General features: G+C 55.3%; 2 protein-coding genes across 4 annotated transcripts in view; one reads left to right on the forward strand and one right to left on the reverse strand.

Annotated features, from left to right (window-relative positions):
• Window positions 1-560: 560 nt before the first annotated feature.
• MRPL21 (mitochondrial ribosomal protein L21) lies at window positions 561-13,290 on the reverse strand. Its single transcript, XM_032414919.1, has 7 exons — window positions 13,171-13,290; window positions 10,233-10,290; window positions 7,779-7,864; window positions 6,381-6,544; window positions 3,982-4,034; window positions 3,023-3,126; window positions 561-672 (listed from the first exon to the last, which is right to left on the reverse strand). Exons 1-7 carry the CDS (start codon window positions 13,268-13,270, stop codon window positions 608-610), a joined length of 630 nt encoding a protein of 209 aa, XP_032270810.1. The 5' UTR covers window positions 13,271-13,290; the 3' UTR covers window positions 561-607.
• A 44-nt stretch (window positions 13,291-13,334) lies between these two features.
• The window catches only part of IGHMBP2 (immunoglobulin mu DNA binding protein 2), a 26,046-nt gene continuing 25,488 nt past the window's right edge, over window positions 13,335-13,892 (forward strand). For all 3 annotated transcript variants that reach the window (XM_032414537.1, XM_032414538.1, XM_032414539.1), the window contains exon 1: window positions 13,335-13,492. In XM_032414537.1, coding sequence (XP_032270428.1) covers window positions 13,407-13,492 — 86 coding nt within the window. In that variant the 5' untranslated portion in view covers window positions 13,335-13,406. The remainder of the gene's footprint in view (window positions 13,493-13,892) is intronic.

Below are 13,892 nucleotides of genomic sequence, written 5' to 3' on the forward strand. Positions count from 1 at the left end.
AGTTCCCCGAACATCACGCAGCCCCGGCTCTCCACCCCCGCTGCCCCCCCGCTGCCCATCCTTCCCCGTCCTGCCTGTGCTGCCCGTGGTCACAGCACCAGCCCCTGCACCGCGACCCTCCTTCCCTGCTGGACCAAGAGCAAGGACTCTGGGCCCAGACTGGTTTGAATCCCAGCTCCTTAAAAGAGCAAATCACTAGCAACAGGTACACTCAAGAGATGGGGTTTGCTCAGGCTTTGTCCACCTTGCCAGAAGCAGAATCCAGATCGTGTCTCTCTTGGCGTTAGCTCCCGGGTCCCAGCTGCGCCCCCACACCACGCCCCTGGGCCCTGCCGCCTTCGGTGGGGTGGAGGGCAGCCAAGAACACAACCTTGTCTCCTAAACAAGCCTCAAGTCTGCAGCTTGGGACGGCCGTGCTTGTCATTCTTCCCAAATTCCAGGCTTCTCTGGCTCAGGGAGGCTGTTGCTGACAAAACTAAGCTCACAGACATGGTGCTCAAGTTAGAACAATCTGTCATGGGAACGCAAAGCTTTTTATATCATAACTCAGAAACACGGCCTCCAGAAAATAGTTTATTTTTATATTCTGTAAACATGAGCTTCACAATCAGCACAAACGTGGAGCGATCTCGATGGTGTTTACCCGGAGGACAGTCTGTGGGTTCACAATAACTGGAAGAGAGAGAACAGGGTCACAGCTTGGCCACATCTGATGTTCGTGGGCTACGGTGAGACCCTGTCACCGGACGACCTGCTCTTTCCACGGGGAGTCGGCCTGGCACCAGCCCTCCCCAGGTGGAGGGCCCTGCCGGCCCCGTGCCATGAGGGCTTCATGGGGGGCGCTGCCTGCCTCCCCCTCGCGCTCTGTGAGCCCCGGCGGAAGCAGCAGCGGCTGTAAGTCCCGGGGGCTCGGAGGTCAGGAGCAGCCTGGCCTGGCCCTTCTTCCCCCCGTGTGCCGTGAGGCCTGTGGGCTGCTTGGGGGTGGACGGCCCCGAATGGCTGAACCCGAGGCTGCCTGGAGGTGGCACAGGGTGGCGGAGAGGCTCCTACGGACCTGACCTGAGGGAAAGCCAGCCTACTGTGTCGGAGTATTTTATTTTATTTTATATTTATTTTTTTTGAAGATTTTATTTATTTATTTGACAAAGAGACCGCGAGAGAGGGAACACAAGCAGGGCGAGTGGGAGAGGGAGAAGCAGGCTTCCCGCGGAGCAGGGAGCCCGATGCGGGGCTCGATCCCAGGACCCTGGGACCATGACCTGAGCCGAAGGCAGACGCTTAACGACTGAGCCACCCAGGCGCCCTGTGTCGGGGTATTTTAATAACTCCGCGCCACCGGCAGTTCAGGGCAGCAGTTACGGTGGTGACCAGGGACTGTGCGTGCTACGTTTCCCAAGACAGGATGACCCAGCCTGCGGGTCCCAGCCTTGAGGAGCCCCCACAAGGTGACTTCCAGGGGAGGCTCCTGCAGGGATGGTCCTGTTCCTGCTCGTGGATTACCCGGGCAGAGGTGGGGGGCCGAGGATTAGAACAAAGAAGGGTAACATGTGGGGGACAAGAAGAGTGGAGAGAGCGCAGGCCAGGCCTGGGCTGGGCGCCCCTCCGCGGTGGAAGGGCAGAAAGTGCGCAGTGATAGCTGATGGGGGCCTCCTGTGACCCCATGCGCCCCGAGGCCCTCCATCCTGGATGTGCGGAGCCCGCCCCTACCCCAGGAGGCTGGGCAGGGAAACCCGGGGCTCCTGCCCTTACCCAGGAAATGCCCTCACCTTCCCGACCCCTCGCACCACACACTGCTCTGACACCCCTGCAGTGGGCACCAGAATGCCACCGAACGAAGCTTCTTTTCCTCTTCCTGCTAACTGGCTGCTGAGCCCACCCCAGGGCCCTCTGCTCCCTCACACATGGGTCCTGAGCCCCCACGGGGGCACCCACGGGTGAGGCCTCTGCTGTGAAGTCGCCCCCAGACTCACTGCTGCTCCCGCAGCTCCACTCCGGGTCTCCTGAGACCGCGCCGGGGCCACCCCCTCCCCATGCGGCTCAGGTGGTCGCTGCCCCTGGTCCGCGCCCACCTTGCCTCCAGAACCGCGTCATGCAGCTACGCTCGTCCACGGCAGGCTTTGTTTCTTCGCCTGACTCCTGACCCCACCTTCACCCCTTCCCACCTGCAAACCGACCCCCGCGCGGTCCCCAGCAGACCCCTGCCCAGCAGCGAGGCCCGCAGATGGACGCTCACTTCATCACCAAGCCACACTGCTGCCCGGCCCTTCGCCCTGACCGAGCTGGGAGGAGGGCCCTCCTGTCTGAGGCATCCCATCGCCGGCGCGCCGAAGCCCACGCTCCTCATCCCGCCGCCCCCCAGGCACCCCTGGCTCCCCCTTTGAAATCTCATATTGATTTTTGGCATTCTCTATCAACCAACAGCCCCCCGATCCTCCAGCCTCCCTGCTCCCCTGGAGACTCTGCAGATGGGCTCCCTCTCCTCCCCTTCCCGTGTTCCATCACACACGCATGCGTGTAAATGTGTGCGGACGGATATATGTACCCAAAGGCACAAGGTCGGGTGTTGCTCGGGCCCCACTAGAATCGAAGATTCGTTCCCGTTCCCGTGTAGAGGGGCAGTTCACTTAGCGCGTGCTGCTGAGCCACGTTCTGCTGAGAGGACCCCACATCACGTCCCTTTCTTTGTCCAGTCTTTGTGCGGGACGTGAGAGCCGCCTCTGGTGTCCCCGGCCGTGTCTCCTGGGGCACGCTGCGTCGGCTTGCAGTGAAGGCGAATGTCTGCCTTGCCGCAACGACCGGCTGAGCCGCAGCCCGGGGGCAGCACCGGAGGCTCCCGGGGCCCTCTCCCTCCGCACCCTTGGCCTGGTTAAGAGTGACCTCCATCTGCCCCTCCCCATCAGACCCAGGGGACCGGAGCAGAGCTCTCTCCCAGGCGTCTGTGGCCCCAGGCCCCCAGTAGCCGCAGGACCAGCGGATGAAGCAGGGCGGGGACACGGCGCCTGCCACACTTTCTCTAACTTACCTTTTTTCCTCTTGTAGTTTTTCCTTTTCTGAAATCTCATATTGATTTTTGGCCATGATTCTGTCTTTTCAATGACTGTGGCTTCTACCCGAACGAGATCTTTTCTAGAAGGGAGAAAGATAATCAATGATATACCTTCTTATTTTTCAATCTTACTAATGCTTTATGTAAGAATTTCCAAACAAACTTTTACTTTCTTTCTTGCTGATTATAAAAGTAGTATGTCCTCCCTGCAGATATATATATACATATTTCTTAAAGATTTTATTTATTTGACAGAGCGAGCACAGCGAGAGAGGGAACACAAGCAGGGGGAGGGGGAGAGGGAGAAGCAGGCTTCCCGCTGAGCAGGGAGCCCTATGTGGGGCTCGATCCCAGGACCCTGGGATCATGACCTGAGCCGAAGGCAGACGCTTAACGACTGAGCCACCCAGGCGCCCCTCCCTGCAGATATTTTGAAAATCACCAAGAAGCATGATCAAGAACAGTGTAGAAGGAAGGGGAGAAGGCTGGGGGGACGGGGATCAAGTTCTAGTTATGAAGTGACTTTGCACAGGGAGTCTGGTCGATAAGACTGTAATCACTTTGGGAGGTGACAGAGGGTGACTAGGCCTGTGGAGGTCTGCACTTGGTAAGGTAGAGAATGGATATGATATTGTATGTGAACTGTAATTTAATAATAAAAAAGAACAGCACAGGGGCACCTGGCTGTCTCAGTTGGAAGAGCACACAACTCTTGATCTTGGGGTTGTGAGTTCAAGCCCCATGTGGGGGGTAGTGTTTACTTAAAAACAGAAAAAAAGAACAGGGTAGTCTGTCAACAAATCTTACAAGCCTCCACTGTAATAATTAGTAACAGAATTATTACTAATACTGGTTTGGCCCAGGTGTCCTCTGCCTGGCCTCCCATGCAGCCCGCGTGGGTCCTAGACAAAGCCCAGTGTGAGCGAGCGCCTTACCCAAGGAGCGGCTTGCCAAGTAACGTGAAGTTGTCCGCTCCAACCAGCAGGACCTGCGAACGGAACGGACGCGTTACCAACAAGTGACGGGACAGTCAGCGGCGCAGACTCTGGAGCATGAGGAAAATACCGGCCACCTTCCCAGCCGTTCCTGGGGCTCGAACCGGTGGGGATGCAGGCCGGCCCCGGGCTACTGTGCCGCAGCTCCTGGGGTTCCTCCTGTGCGGGCCCAACGGCAGAGCCAGGACCACTGTCCCTGAGCACTTGGCGCGGTGATGGCGCATCCAGAGAACAGTGTCAACCATCCTGTGCAAACAACGGTGGCTTTCTTTTTTTAACTTTTTATTGAAAGTTATAACATACACAGGGAAAAATCACACTGTGGTGTCTTTTGAGGCAGTTCATAACTGCTAATCCCGCTAAGATATAGGTTCAAGTGTGTGTTTTTTTTGTTTTTTTTTTAAAGATTTTATTTATTTGATAGAGAGAGAGAGAGAGCGAGAGAGGGAACACAAGCAGGGGGAGTGGGAGAAGCAGGCTTCCCGCTGAACAGGGAGCCCGATGTGGGACTCGATCCCAGGACCCTGGGACCATGACCTGAGCTGAAGGCAGACGCTTAACGACTGAGCCACCCAGGCGCCCTCAAGTGTGTTTTTTTAAAGCCTAGGAAATTCCATGTGGACGTTCCAGAAACTGTCCTCAGTGTGGCCAAGCGTGGCCTCAAATGAAGACATCTTTGCATTGCGAGGGCAGTGGTATTTTTAGTAGATGTTGAAGACCATCTTAAGTTTTACTGATAAGAAAAATACCTGACCAGGGATGCCTGGCTGGCTCAGTCGGTTAGGTGTCTGCCTTCGGCTCAGGTCATGATCTCAGGGTTCTGAGATCGAGCCCCGCATCAGGCTCCCTGCTCAGCGGGGAGTCTGATCCTCCCTCTGACCCTCCCCCCTCTCATGCTATCTCTCTCAAATAAAAAATAAAATCTTAAAAAAAAATACCTGATTGTATAAAACTTAAATATTTAAAGACAAAGTGTATTTTATAACAACATCAATGGACTCTGTATGTTTGACGATGACAAATAATCAAAATGCTATCCTACAGTTACTTTCAGGTTGACACGTTCTCTGCTACTGAATTTCCTAAGTGAGGAAAACCAATCTGCATTAGGTGGTGCTTTCTATAATATTTTCGTTAATGTGAAATGTTTCAAAACAATGTCTTTTTAGGGGGCGCCTGCTGGCTCAGTTGGTGGAACGCAAACGCATGACTCTTGATCTTGGGGTCGTGAGTTCGAGCCCCACATTGGGTGTAGGGATTACTAAAAAAAGCAAATAAACTTAAAAAAAAAAAAGGTCTTTTAGAAATCTTCTCAGATACACTCCTAAAGCCTCCTACTTATCTCAGACATTATGGAGCAAACGTGCCCTTGCTCAGGGGCTCACGACAGAGCCCCCGTGTCATTAAGAAGTGAGCAAGGCCGGCTGCTGATGGCGATACGGTTGATTAGCTCAGCTCTGAGCTTAGACCACAGGCTGTGAGAATACGTCTTAGAGACAGAGTTTAATGCTCCCCTTGGTGTAAACTCTGCAATCACAAAAGAAGGAGGAATATAGAAAACTATTATAGAAAACTTACACGTATACAGACATACATTTTAGGATTTATTTATTTGAGAGAGAGAGAGAGAGAGAGAGAGAGCACACGCTCGAGCGAGTGCATGAAGGGAGAGGGAGAGAGAGTCCCAAGCAGACCCTGCGTCAAGCTCGGAGCCTGAGGCGGGGCTCGATGCCACGACCCTGAGACCATGACCTGAGCCGAAACCAAGAGGTGGACGCTCAACTGACCGCGCCACCCAGGCGCCCCTGAAAACTTAGATTTTATATACTTTTATAAACAGAGTAAGAAAAAAACAAAGAAGGCCGCCCACAGCAGCCAACAGAATCGTAAGTGATGGGTAGACACGCGAGGCCAAATACGTAGCCGAGCAGTGCAGGATGGCGGGGAAGCACGTCAGCCCCAGGGAGACGCCTCTGAGACCCGCCTCTCTGAAAGCAGCCCGCAAAGCCAAGGCCAGAGCAGCGCTCCCGCCGAGACCCTGTCTCCGTAAATACGCGGAAAGCCCTCCGCCTGTAACTGGGGTGTTCATTCCTTCCTACGGGAGAATGTTCCTGAGACGTGAGACCACTCAGCACACATGAGCAGCTCCGAGAAGTCTCCTGAGGGAGGGGGGCAGCTGGCGGGGCCGCCACACCCGGGGGGACACCCGCGCTCCCCGACCCTCGGCTCTGCTTGCCTTCGCCTGCCGACCCAAGAAAGCCTCCCCAGGGATGAAGCTGGGGGCAGGAGGGCATGTTTGGTGACGGCGCCCCCAGGTGCACAGGCACGGCCAGTCTCACCTTCTCCAGCCGTATCCTCTCTCCACACCCAACGTCTAATTCGTTGTCAATTAGAATCAGGTCCTCAGAGGTCACCTTCCACTGGTGGCTGGCGAAGTGCACCACAGCGAAGAGTCGGCCGTACCGGCCCGTGGCAATCAGCTCGTTCACCCTCCCCACGACCTCTGCGGGGCAGAAAACAGAACAGGCGGCGGCCCAGTCCGCTGCTCACACCGGGCATGGCAGCCGCGCCGCCCCACACGGCCCAGGCCCGCAGCGACAGTGATACGAGGCCGTGTGCGCCCTGCTCTCCCTCAGCGGGACAGGAAGCTCCAGCAGCAGCAGGGACATCAGGTGATGTGACAGATGGCACCCCTGGTGAGGTCACCTGCTGCTGAAGGCCGCGCCCCTCCCCACGGCCAGCGCTCGGCCTGCCATTCCCAGGAGCCTGGGCTCGTCTGCATGGGGGGCTTCTAGAGACATGCGTCCCCCAGACCTCATGGAATGCCCCATGGCCGCCCGGGATTCTCTGGCCTGAGCACTCCGCGTGCCTGGCTCCATCTCTCTGACTCTGGGGTGGAAACACCTTCACCCTGTGGGATTCCCAGTCTTTATTAAGAAAAAGCCAGAGGACTGGCAAAGCGAGAGGAGAGGCCTTTCCGCAAACCAGGAAAAGCTAGAATTACACCCCCTGGTGCTAGAACTACTTGCAAGCCTCTGGGCTTGCACACAGCCCTGGGCTGCCACGGCCTCACCTCAGCTCATGGTCCCCTCTCTCCTGCCCCGTTCACTGTCTGATCAGCGTCTATGAGCCCTGACCCAGCCGGCCTGGCCTGGGGCTGGGGGTTTGGAGAGGAACACACAGTTCCTGCCTCGGAAGCAGAGTCAGGCTGGAGCCGCGGCTGGAGAAGGGGCAGAATGCTGTTAATCTTGCGCCGCATCTCAAACAGTACTTTAAAACTGGAAGATGCCCCGCGCTGACCTGCATCTCCAGCCTTGTGCGGGAAATAGGATCCCACACTCGCTCATGGCAACGGTGGCCGGCCACGTTGTCCCTCCTCGTGTCCCGACACCCCGACAATTTCTGCGACTCCCGGGACAGCACCGGCACCCCCGGTTCTTCTGACTGTGGAGAAATCTTTCCCTGCCCCACGTTCCTACCAACACCAGGGAGACAGGGATGGACCAAGGGCCCCCCCGCCGCTTACACCGCCTGCCTTGACCACGGTGGGTGCTTGGGAGCATTTGCGAAACGAACGAGGGTTTATATTTTTGCGTCAAGTGGCAAAAATGAGCCTGAGTGTTCACACTGTGCCGGGTCTCAGGGCACGTGGAGACATGAGATCCTGTTCTGTGGCCAGGGGACCACCTCGGTGGGGGGAGGAGGGACCACCGCCCTCCAGTTCCTGCCTCTGTCACCTGCATGGTGTCTGGTCTCCTCAGCGGGGTCTGGCAGGACAGCTTCTGGCCAAGGTGGTGAACTCAGCGATGTTTTAGGAACGTATCTGTAAAACACAGTTTATATGTGTGCGGCACGCCCGTGGGAAGACAGTTCAGAGTCTGTAAGAAATGGCTGTGCTCAGGCTGGGGGGCCGTCACTGCCCTGCCGATGTGTGAGTCTTGGGTACAGACCTGCCCCCTGGCGGGACCAAGGACGGGCTCCTGCGCAGCCTCTCAGGTGGGCCGCGTATTTCAAGAAACACCCACTAATCACTCAATAATCAAAACAGGAATTCCAACCATTTTATTCCAGAAGAGCCCCTCCTGGGAATAACTACCTCCCGAGGAGACTGGCCCCTCTTAGCGTCCTCGGGGCACACGGGCTCTCAGAGGTGTGGGCTGCAGTGCTGCCCCCCCCTCCTCCACCCAAAGGCAAGTTCTCTGCCTCTCGCCGGGCTCTTGCGCCTCACCCTGGCATTCCAGGGCTCTGCGAGCAGGGCTCCCACAACAGGACCACTTCCCCTGCTCTGCCCCAAGCCGGTCTGCCCTGACCTCTAACTCCTACCAGGTAGGTGCCCGCTCGGCCAGACAGGAGCCAGGCCCGGATCTGAACCCCACCTCTGCCACCAGAGTAACACGACCGTGGCAAGCATCTCACGACTCTGTGCTCCAGTTTCTTTCATGGAGCAAATGGGAATTAAAAAAGCACCTGCCTCCAGGGTCGCGCAGGGTCAGGAGGGACGGTGTGCCCAGAAGGACTGGGCAGTGTGGGGGCGCGCTCAGTGCTCAGGGGCCACGGCACTGCCGTCACTGCCTGTCCTGTGCTGCAGCCAGGCGTCTGCCCCGCCCCCTGCTCAGCCTGGAGCCGATGAGCCGGCTGTGCAGGGAGGGGAGCCCACGGGCGACAGGAGGCGGCAGGGTCTTTCCCACTTGCTGATCTCGTTTGGCCTCGAATTCCCGAGGTCTACGAAGAGGGGAGAGCTCAGGAGAGCCCACATCGAAGTCAATTACTCAGAACCGTGTTAAAGCTCCTGTTGCTGTTTGCTGCCACAGAGGGAACCTTTCCTGACCTCAGTCTTTCTGCAGCAGAGCTCCGGCGAGGAAAAAAGGCTGCTCACGGGGAAGAGCGGCCGCTTCTGCAACTGGGCCCAGGCCCCTGTGCTTCTACTGGCAGCCGGCGGGTGCTCACCACGGGCGTGTACAACAAATGCTCTCCGCGCTGGGGCTCGGGGCACTGTGGCGTCAACTGGCCAGGGAAATGCAACAGCTCGACCGCTGTGCTCCTCAGAGCACCCGGAAACACGCTCGCTCTGTGGCCAGGCAGTGGCCTCTGATGCACAAGGAGGAGCGGGGTCTGACGTAGGAGCTCTGGCCTCCTGGCCGGGCCTGGCCGTCCCCTGCTGCCGACCGCAAAACAGATGCCGGAAACCCAGCACTCCGTGGGCAAGAGAAAGAATAAGCCAAAGTAACTGACATTCCCCCTTAGGATCTCTCTCTATAACCTGATTCTGTTTTTTGACTTCTCTTTTGAGAAACATAAAAGCCCCCTGAATCTCCCCACTTCTGAGTCTGTGATGCAGGAACAGCCGGTACTCTCGACAACTCCCTGTATGCCAGGCGCTGTCCTAAGCTCTTTAAATGTAGAAATTTACTGAATGCACACACAACTCCACTGACAGAGATCCTAACACCACTTCCATCTTGCAGAAGAGGAAACAAAGCTCAGGGACCCCGGGCTGCAAGGGGCGGGGCCAGGATAGGACCCAGGAGCTTCCTAATTCTTAACTGCCACCCTCTATTGCTCCTGGATATTCCTACCAGCGGGTGTGATTTTGTCCAATTTACTTTCTGTAGTTTACATTAAAGGTTTTTTTCCCCTGGGGCGCCTGGGTGGCTCAGTCCGTTAAGTGTCTAACTCTTGATTTCGGCTCAGGTCATGATCTCAGGGTCGTGAGTGAGCCCCACATTCAGACTCTGCGCTCAGTGAGGAGTCTGCTTGAGATTCTCCTCTCTTTCTCACTCCCCCCTTAAATAAACAAAATCTTTAAAAAAAAGTTTTTTTTGCCGTAAGTATATTTTAATACTAAATAAACTCTTCCAAGTGATACTTATTTTTTTCTTCCAAATGATATTTAAGTTCTTCCTAAAAATTCTGATCCAACCTTCCTGTGATTCCATTTTCCCAGTTAGAAGTCTCTAATTAGGAGCCACAAGCTTTCCTTAATAAAATCGGCTGCATAAGGCCTAGAAGCACATTTATTTTTGGACGCTTGATGTTCCATCTACGTTTATGTCAAGGGTTTTAAAAAAATACTATCAAAAAATTAAGAGAAAATTTAGATGTTCTCGAAAACCCACGCATATGCCAGTTTGACTTTAGAAAGACAGTCCTACAAATGACAAGTCACCCAAACCCACGTTTTGATATATTACCCTTGTGGAACTGAAGTGCTCTGTGAACCGAACCTTCGGGAAGCGGACCCCAGGGAAGCTGAAGGAACAAGAAACAGTGATCGTTACCGGCAAGAAATGCCACTGCTCTTCAGAAAGCGAAATGCACAAGTACTACCGCTGGTGCCCGAGTTAGAGCCCCAGATCGCAACGCACCTCCGGGAAAACCAAGGTCAACAAAGCTAGACCAACATCGCTTATAGTTATTGCTTGTGTGTGTCGAGATGTGTTCTCATGCCGTCGAAAAGGGCCTAAAACCAGAACCGCGCACCCACTGATCCGATCCTTGACCGCCAAGTGCCCAACGGGTTCAGATGCTGTTCTGTGCTTTTGAGATGGCCCGGGGAGCCCACCTCCTCAACGGAGCTGGTTTCTGCGAGCAACGGCATGTGGTAGAGGGAAGGGCACAGTACTTCTCAGATTAAGTTATAAAAGACTGGAACGGAGGCCTTCTGCCCACGGTCCAGCTGGTGAGCTTGGAAACAGAAAGCCCGGCCCCAGCTGACAAGAGCGCCAGAACCACCCAGCTAAACTGCTCCTGTAAATGCTGTGCATGACAAACGCTGGTCATCTTAAGCTGCTAAGCTCTGGGGTAACTTGTTGTGCAGCAGTAGATGACTAATACACCAAGGGACAAAGGCAATCACCGTCTACCAAGCGAAGGTCCCAGTAATCAAATGCAGAGCTTAAGAGCGAAAAGCAGAGGACAGCAACTCAGTAACTGTCAAGGGTTTATTTATTCATTTATCTCCGGAGATGTCCTGTTACTGAAGTTTCCTTTGTGGGGGTCCTGGCTGGCTCAGTTGGTAGAGCATGCAGCCCTTGATCTCGGGGTTGTGAATTCGAGCCCCACGTTGGGTGTGGAGCCTACTAAGTGAAAAAAAAGTTTCCTCTGTATCTATTTTTTTGAGAGTTTTTGTTATGAATGGATGTTGAATTCTGTCAACTATTTCTTGCATCTACTGATGCATGTTTTTTTTTTATATTGAGCTATAAGTGACATTCCATAAAATTCACCCTTTTATAGCTACCTGTTAGCAGGTGTTCCCAATTATTGGTGTCTTGGGCTGGTTTGTCCTCTACTACCTCGCTGTGCCTGGGGTTTAGACCTTCGGCCTTCTCTCTTCTTTCTCTATGATCATTCCTCTGCCGATTGCATCTAGTGGAATGAATTTAAATATCCTGTCTACACTGGTGACTCCCAGGTTTACACCTGCAGCCTGGATTTGACCATCCAGTTGTCTATTTGCTATCACCACTTGCAAGTCTAACAGGCATCTCAAAGCCTACGAAGGTTCCAGATCCCCGCCATGCCTGCTTCTCCTCCCCATCTCACACAATGCTAGCTCCGTTAAAAGCAGGGATTATTTATTACTGATGTATTCCACCCCTCCCCCATCAGTTCCTGATGCAAAAACATGCTCCATAAATGGTGGGTGAATGAATGAAGTCCACTCTGCTGAGTCAGCACATGAAGCCCTGGTTGAAATACGCCCTGACGGGGGACTCAGCACCTCTCCTGGGAGCCACCCCACTGTTAAAGGCTCAATTGGAAAGTTTCTGCCCCTGATCTGCTTCCCTGTAACTCTCAGCTATGGTCTTGCCTTAGCCCTGGACCCCAGAAGGAACAAATGCACTCCCTCCTCTCCCATGGGGTCATCCTTTAGCTCTCTGAGGACTGTGGTCTGTCTACCATCCTGTTTTCCTCTCTCACTCTTCAAGGTCCCATCCGCTTATCATTTTGGTCGCCTTCTCTGTACTCCCTGTTATCTGTGTTTCTTAAAGTGGGAGCCTGGAATCGAACACAGCATTCCAGAGGTGGTTTTATGTTGGTAGAATGGAGTAATTTCCAGTGCTTTTGTTAAAACGTCCCTCCCTACTTAAATCCAAGTTTTACTAATGGAAAATGTCAAGCACAAGAAAGTAAAGAGGACAGAACCGTGAGCCCAGAGCCCTCGAGCAGCTGTTCCCAGACTCAACAGTTAACAACTCACGACCAACGTTTTTTGATTCACACTGCCTCTGGCCCAACTTTGCGATTATTTTTACGTAAGTCACAGACACATTGTTTAATCAGTAAAGATGTCAGTATACGTCTATGAAAAATAAATATTCTTAAAAAACACACATAACACAGGCACTGTTATCACATCTTAAAAAGGGAACGATTCTTTAATATTGTCAAATATACAATCAGACTTAATTTTAAAACATACTTAAACACTCCCACACACAAACAACACACTCCAATCATTTCAGGCAAAAATACAGTGTTTCTGGCGAACATAACTTTTTTGAACCTCATAAAAATACGGCTGCTGGGGTCCTGGGATCGAGCCCCGCATCGGGCTCCCTGCTCCGCGGGAAGCCTGCTTCTCCCTCTCCCACTCCCCCTGCTTGTGTTCCCTCTCTCGCTGTCTCTCTCTCTGTGTGTCAAATAAATAAAATCTTTAAAAAAAAAAATAATAAAAATACGGCTGCTGCTTTTACTGAATGGGTTAAGATCCGGCAAGGACGTTCACCACCACTTCCCAGAGGAGGGCAGCGAGGGTTCTAACGAGCGGCTCGAAGCCTGGGAGCGACGGTCCAGCACAGGCCTGCGAGCCGTACCGAGCCGTCTGAATCCCTCGCGACCCACTTCCCTGCGTGTGACCCCGGGCAAGTCCCCTAAGTTGTCTGAACCGAGCCTCAGTTTGCTCCCCAGGCAACACAGGCACTGTAGCGAGCTCAAGAGCTGATGTCAGTAGCGAAGCCGCTAACTAACGGAACCAGGATCCGAACCCGGGTTCCCCGACTGCAAAGCGAGAACTACATTCACCGCACCGAAAAAAGCGGTCAGCACCGAAGGCACCGAGGCAGTCACGGCCCCGCGCGCCCCGTTCGCCCCGCTCCCTCTTCTCACCCCGCCACCTGGTCTCACCCGCTCCGGGCCCGGACACTCTCAGGCAGCTGCGGCTGCACGCGGACGCCAGCCCCGCGAAGGCGACCGTCACGACCCGGGCTGTCACGGCCGCCGCCATCTTCCCGCAGCTTCGGCCGGAAGCGGAAACGGCCTCGGCGCGAACCTTGTGCGTCGACGCACAGCTCCGGCCCGGGAACTCCGCCTGTCGCGGCAGCAGGACCTCAGCGGCCCTGGGCCCGGGCCCGGCGGCGGCCATGGCCTCGGCGGCCGTGGAGAGCTTCGTGACCAAGCAGTTGGACCTGCTGGAGCTCGAGAGAGACGCGGAGGTCGAGGAGCGCAGGTACGGCGTCGGTCGGCAGTTCCCCAGCCCGGCCGGCCTCGGGCAGAGATTTGCCCTCCCGCCAGCGACCCTGGGGGGCTCGGCCGCCGCTGGGGATGGGACTCTGTCGCCTCCCTGGCGGCCCGTGCCGGTGTGGGGCCCTTAAGAAGCCTTTTCTTTTCGGCCTGGAGCCCCCCACTCCCGAACATTCAGTCCTAGGTCCTGCCTCTTCCCTCAGCGCGTCCTCGGCCCTTTCCCTTTTTCGGTGCGGGGCCGGTGGGAGGGCTCGAGGATGCGGCCGCCTGGGCTTGGGCGGGCGTGGGGGGGGGGGGGGGGGGGGGGGGCTTGGGCCTGGGCAGGGGACCTGGGCAGACGGGTGGGCCTGGGCAAGGGACCTGGGCAGAGGTGGGCCTGGGCAGCA

Source organism: Phoca vitulina, unplaced genomic scaffold (assembly GCF_004348235.1).
Source record: "Phoca vitulina isolate PV1807 unplaced genomic scaffold, GSC_HSeal_1.0 scaffold16, whole genome shotgun sequence".
Classification (NCBI taxonomy): Eukaryota; Metazoa; Chordata; class Mammalia; order Carnivora; family Phocidae; genus Phoca; species Phoca vitulina.

What these genes read in the sequence shown, in the direction of transcription:
- MRPL21 (XM_032414919.1), bottom strand. Translation starts at nt 13,270, where the DNA reads ATGGCGGCGGCCGTGACAGCCCGGGTCGTGACGGTCGCCTTCGCGGGG. An exon ending in CTTGGCAAGCCGCTCCTTGG is followed by an intron (nt 3,127 to 3,981) that starts GTAAGGCGCTCG and finishes TCTCCCTTCTAG; the next exon opens with AAAAGATCTCGTTCGGGTAG. An exon ending in AAACTACAAGAGGAAAAAAG is followed by an intron (nt 673 to 3,022) that starts GTAAGTTAGAGA and finishes TCTCTCTTCCAG; the next exon opens with TTATTGTGAACCCACAGACT.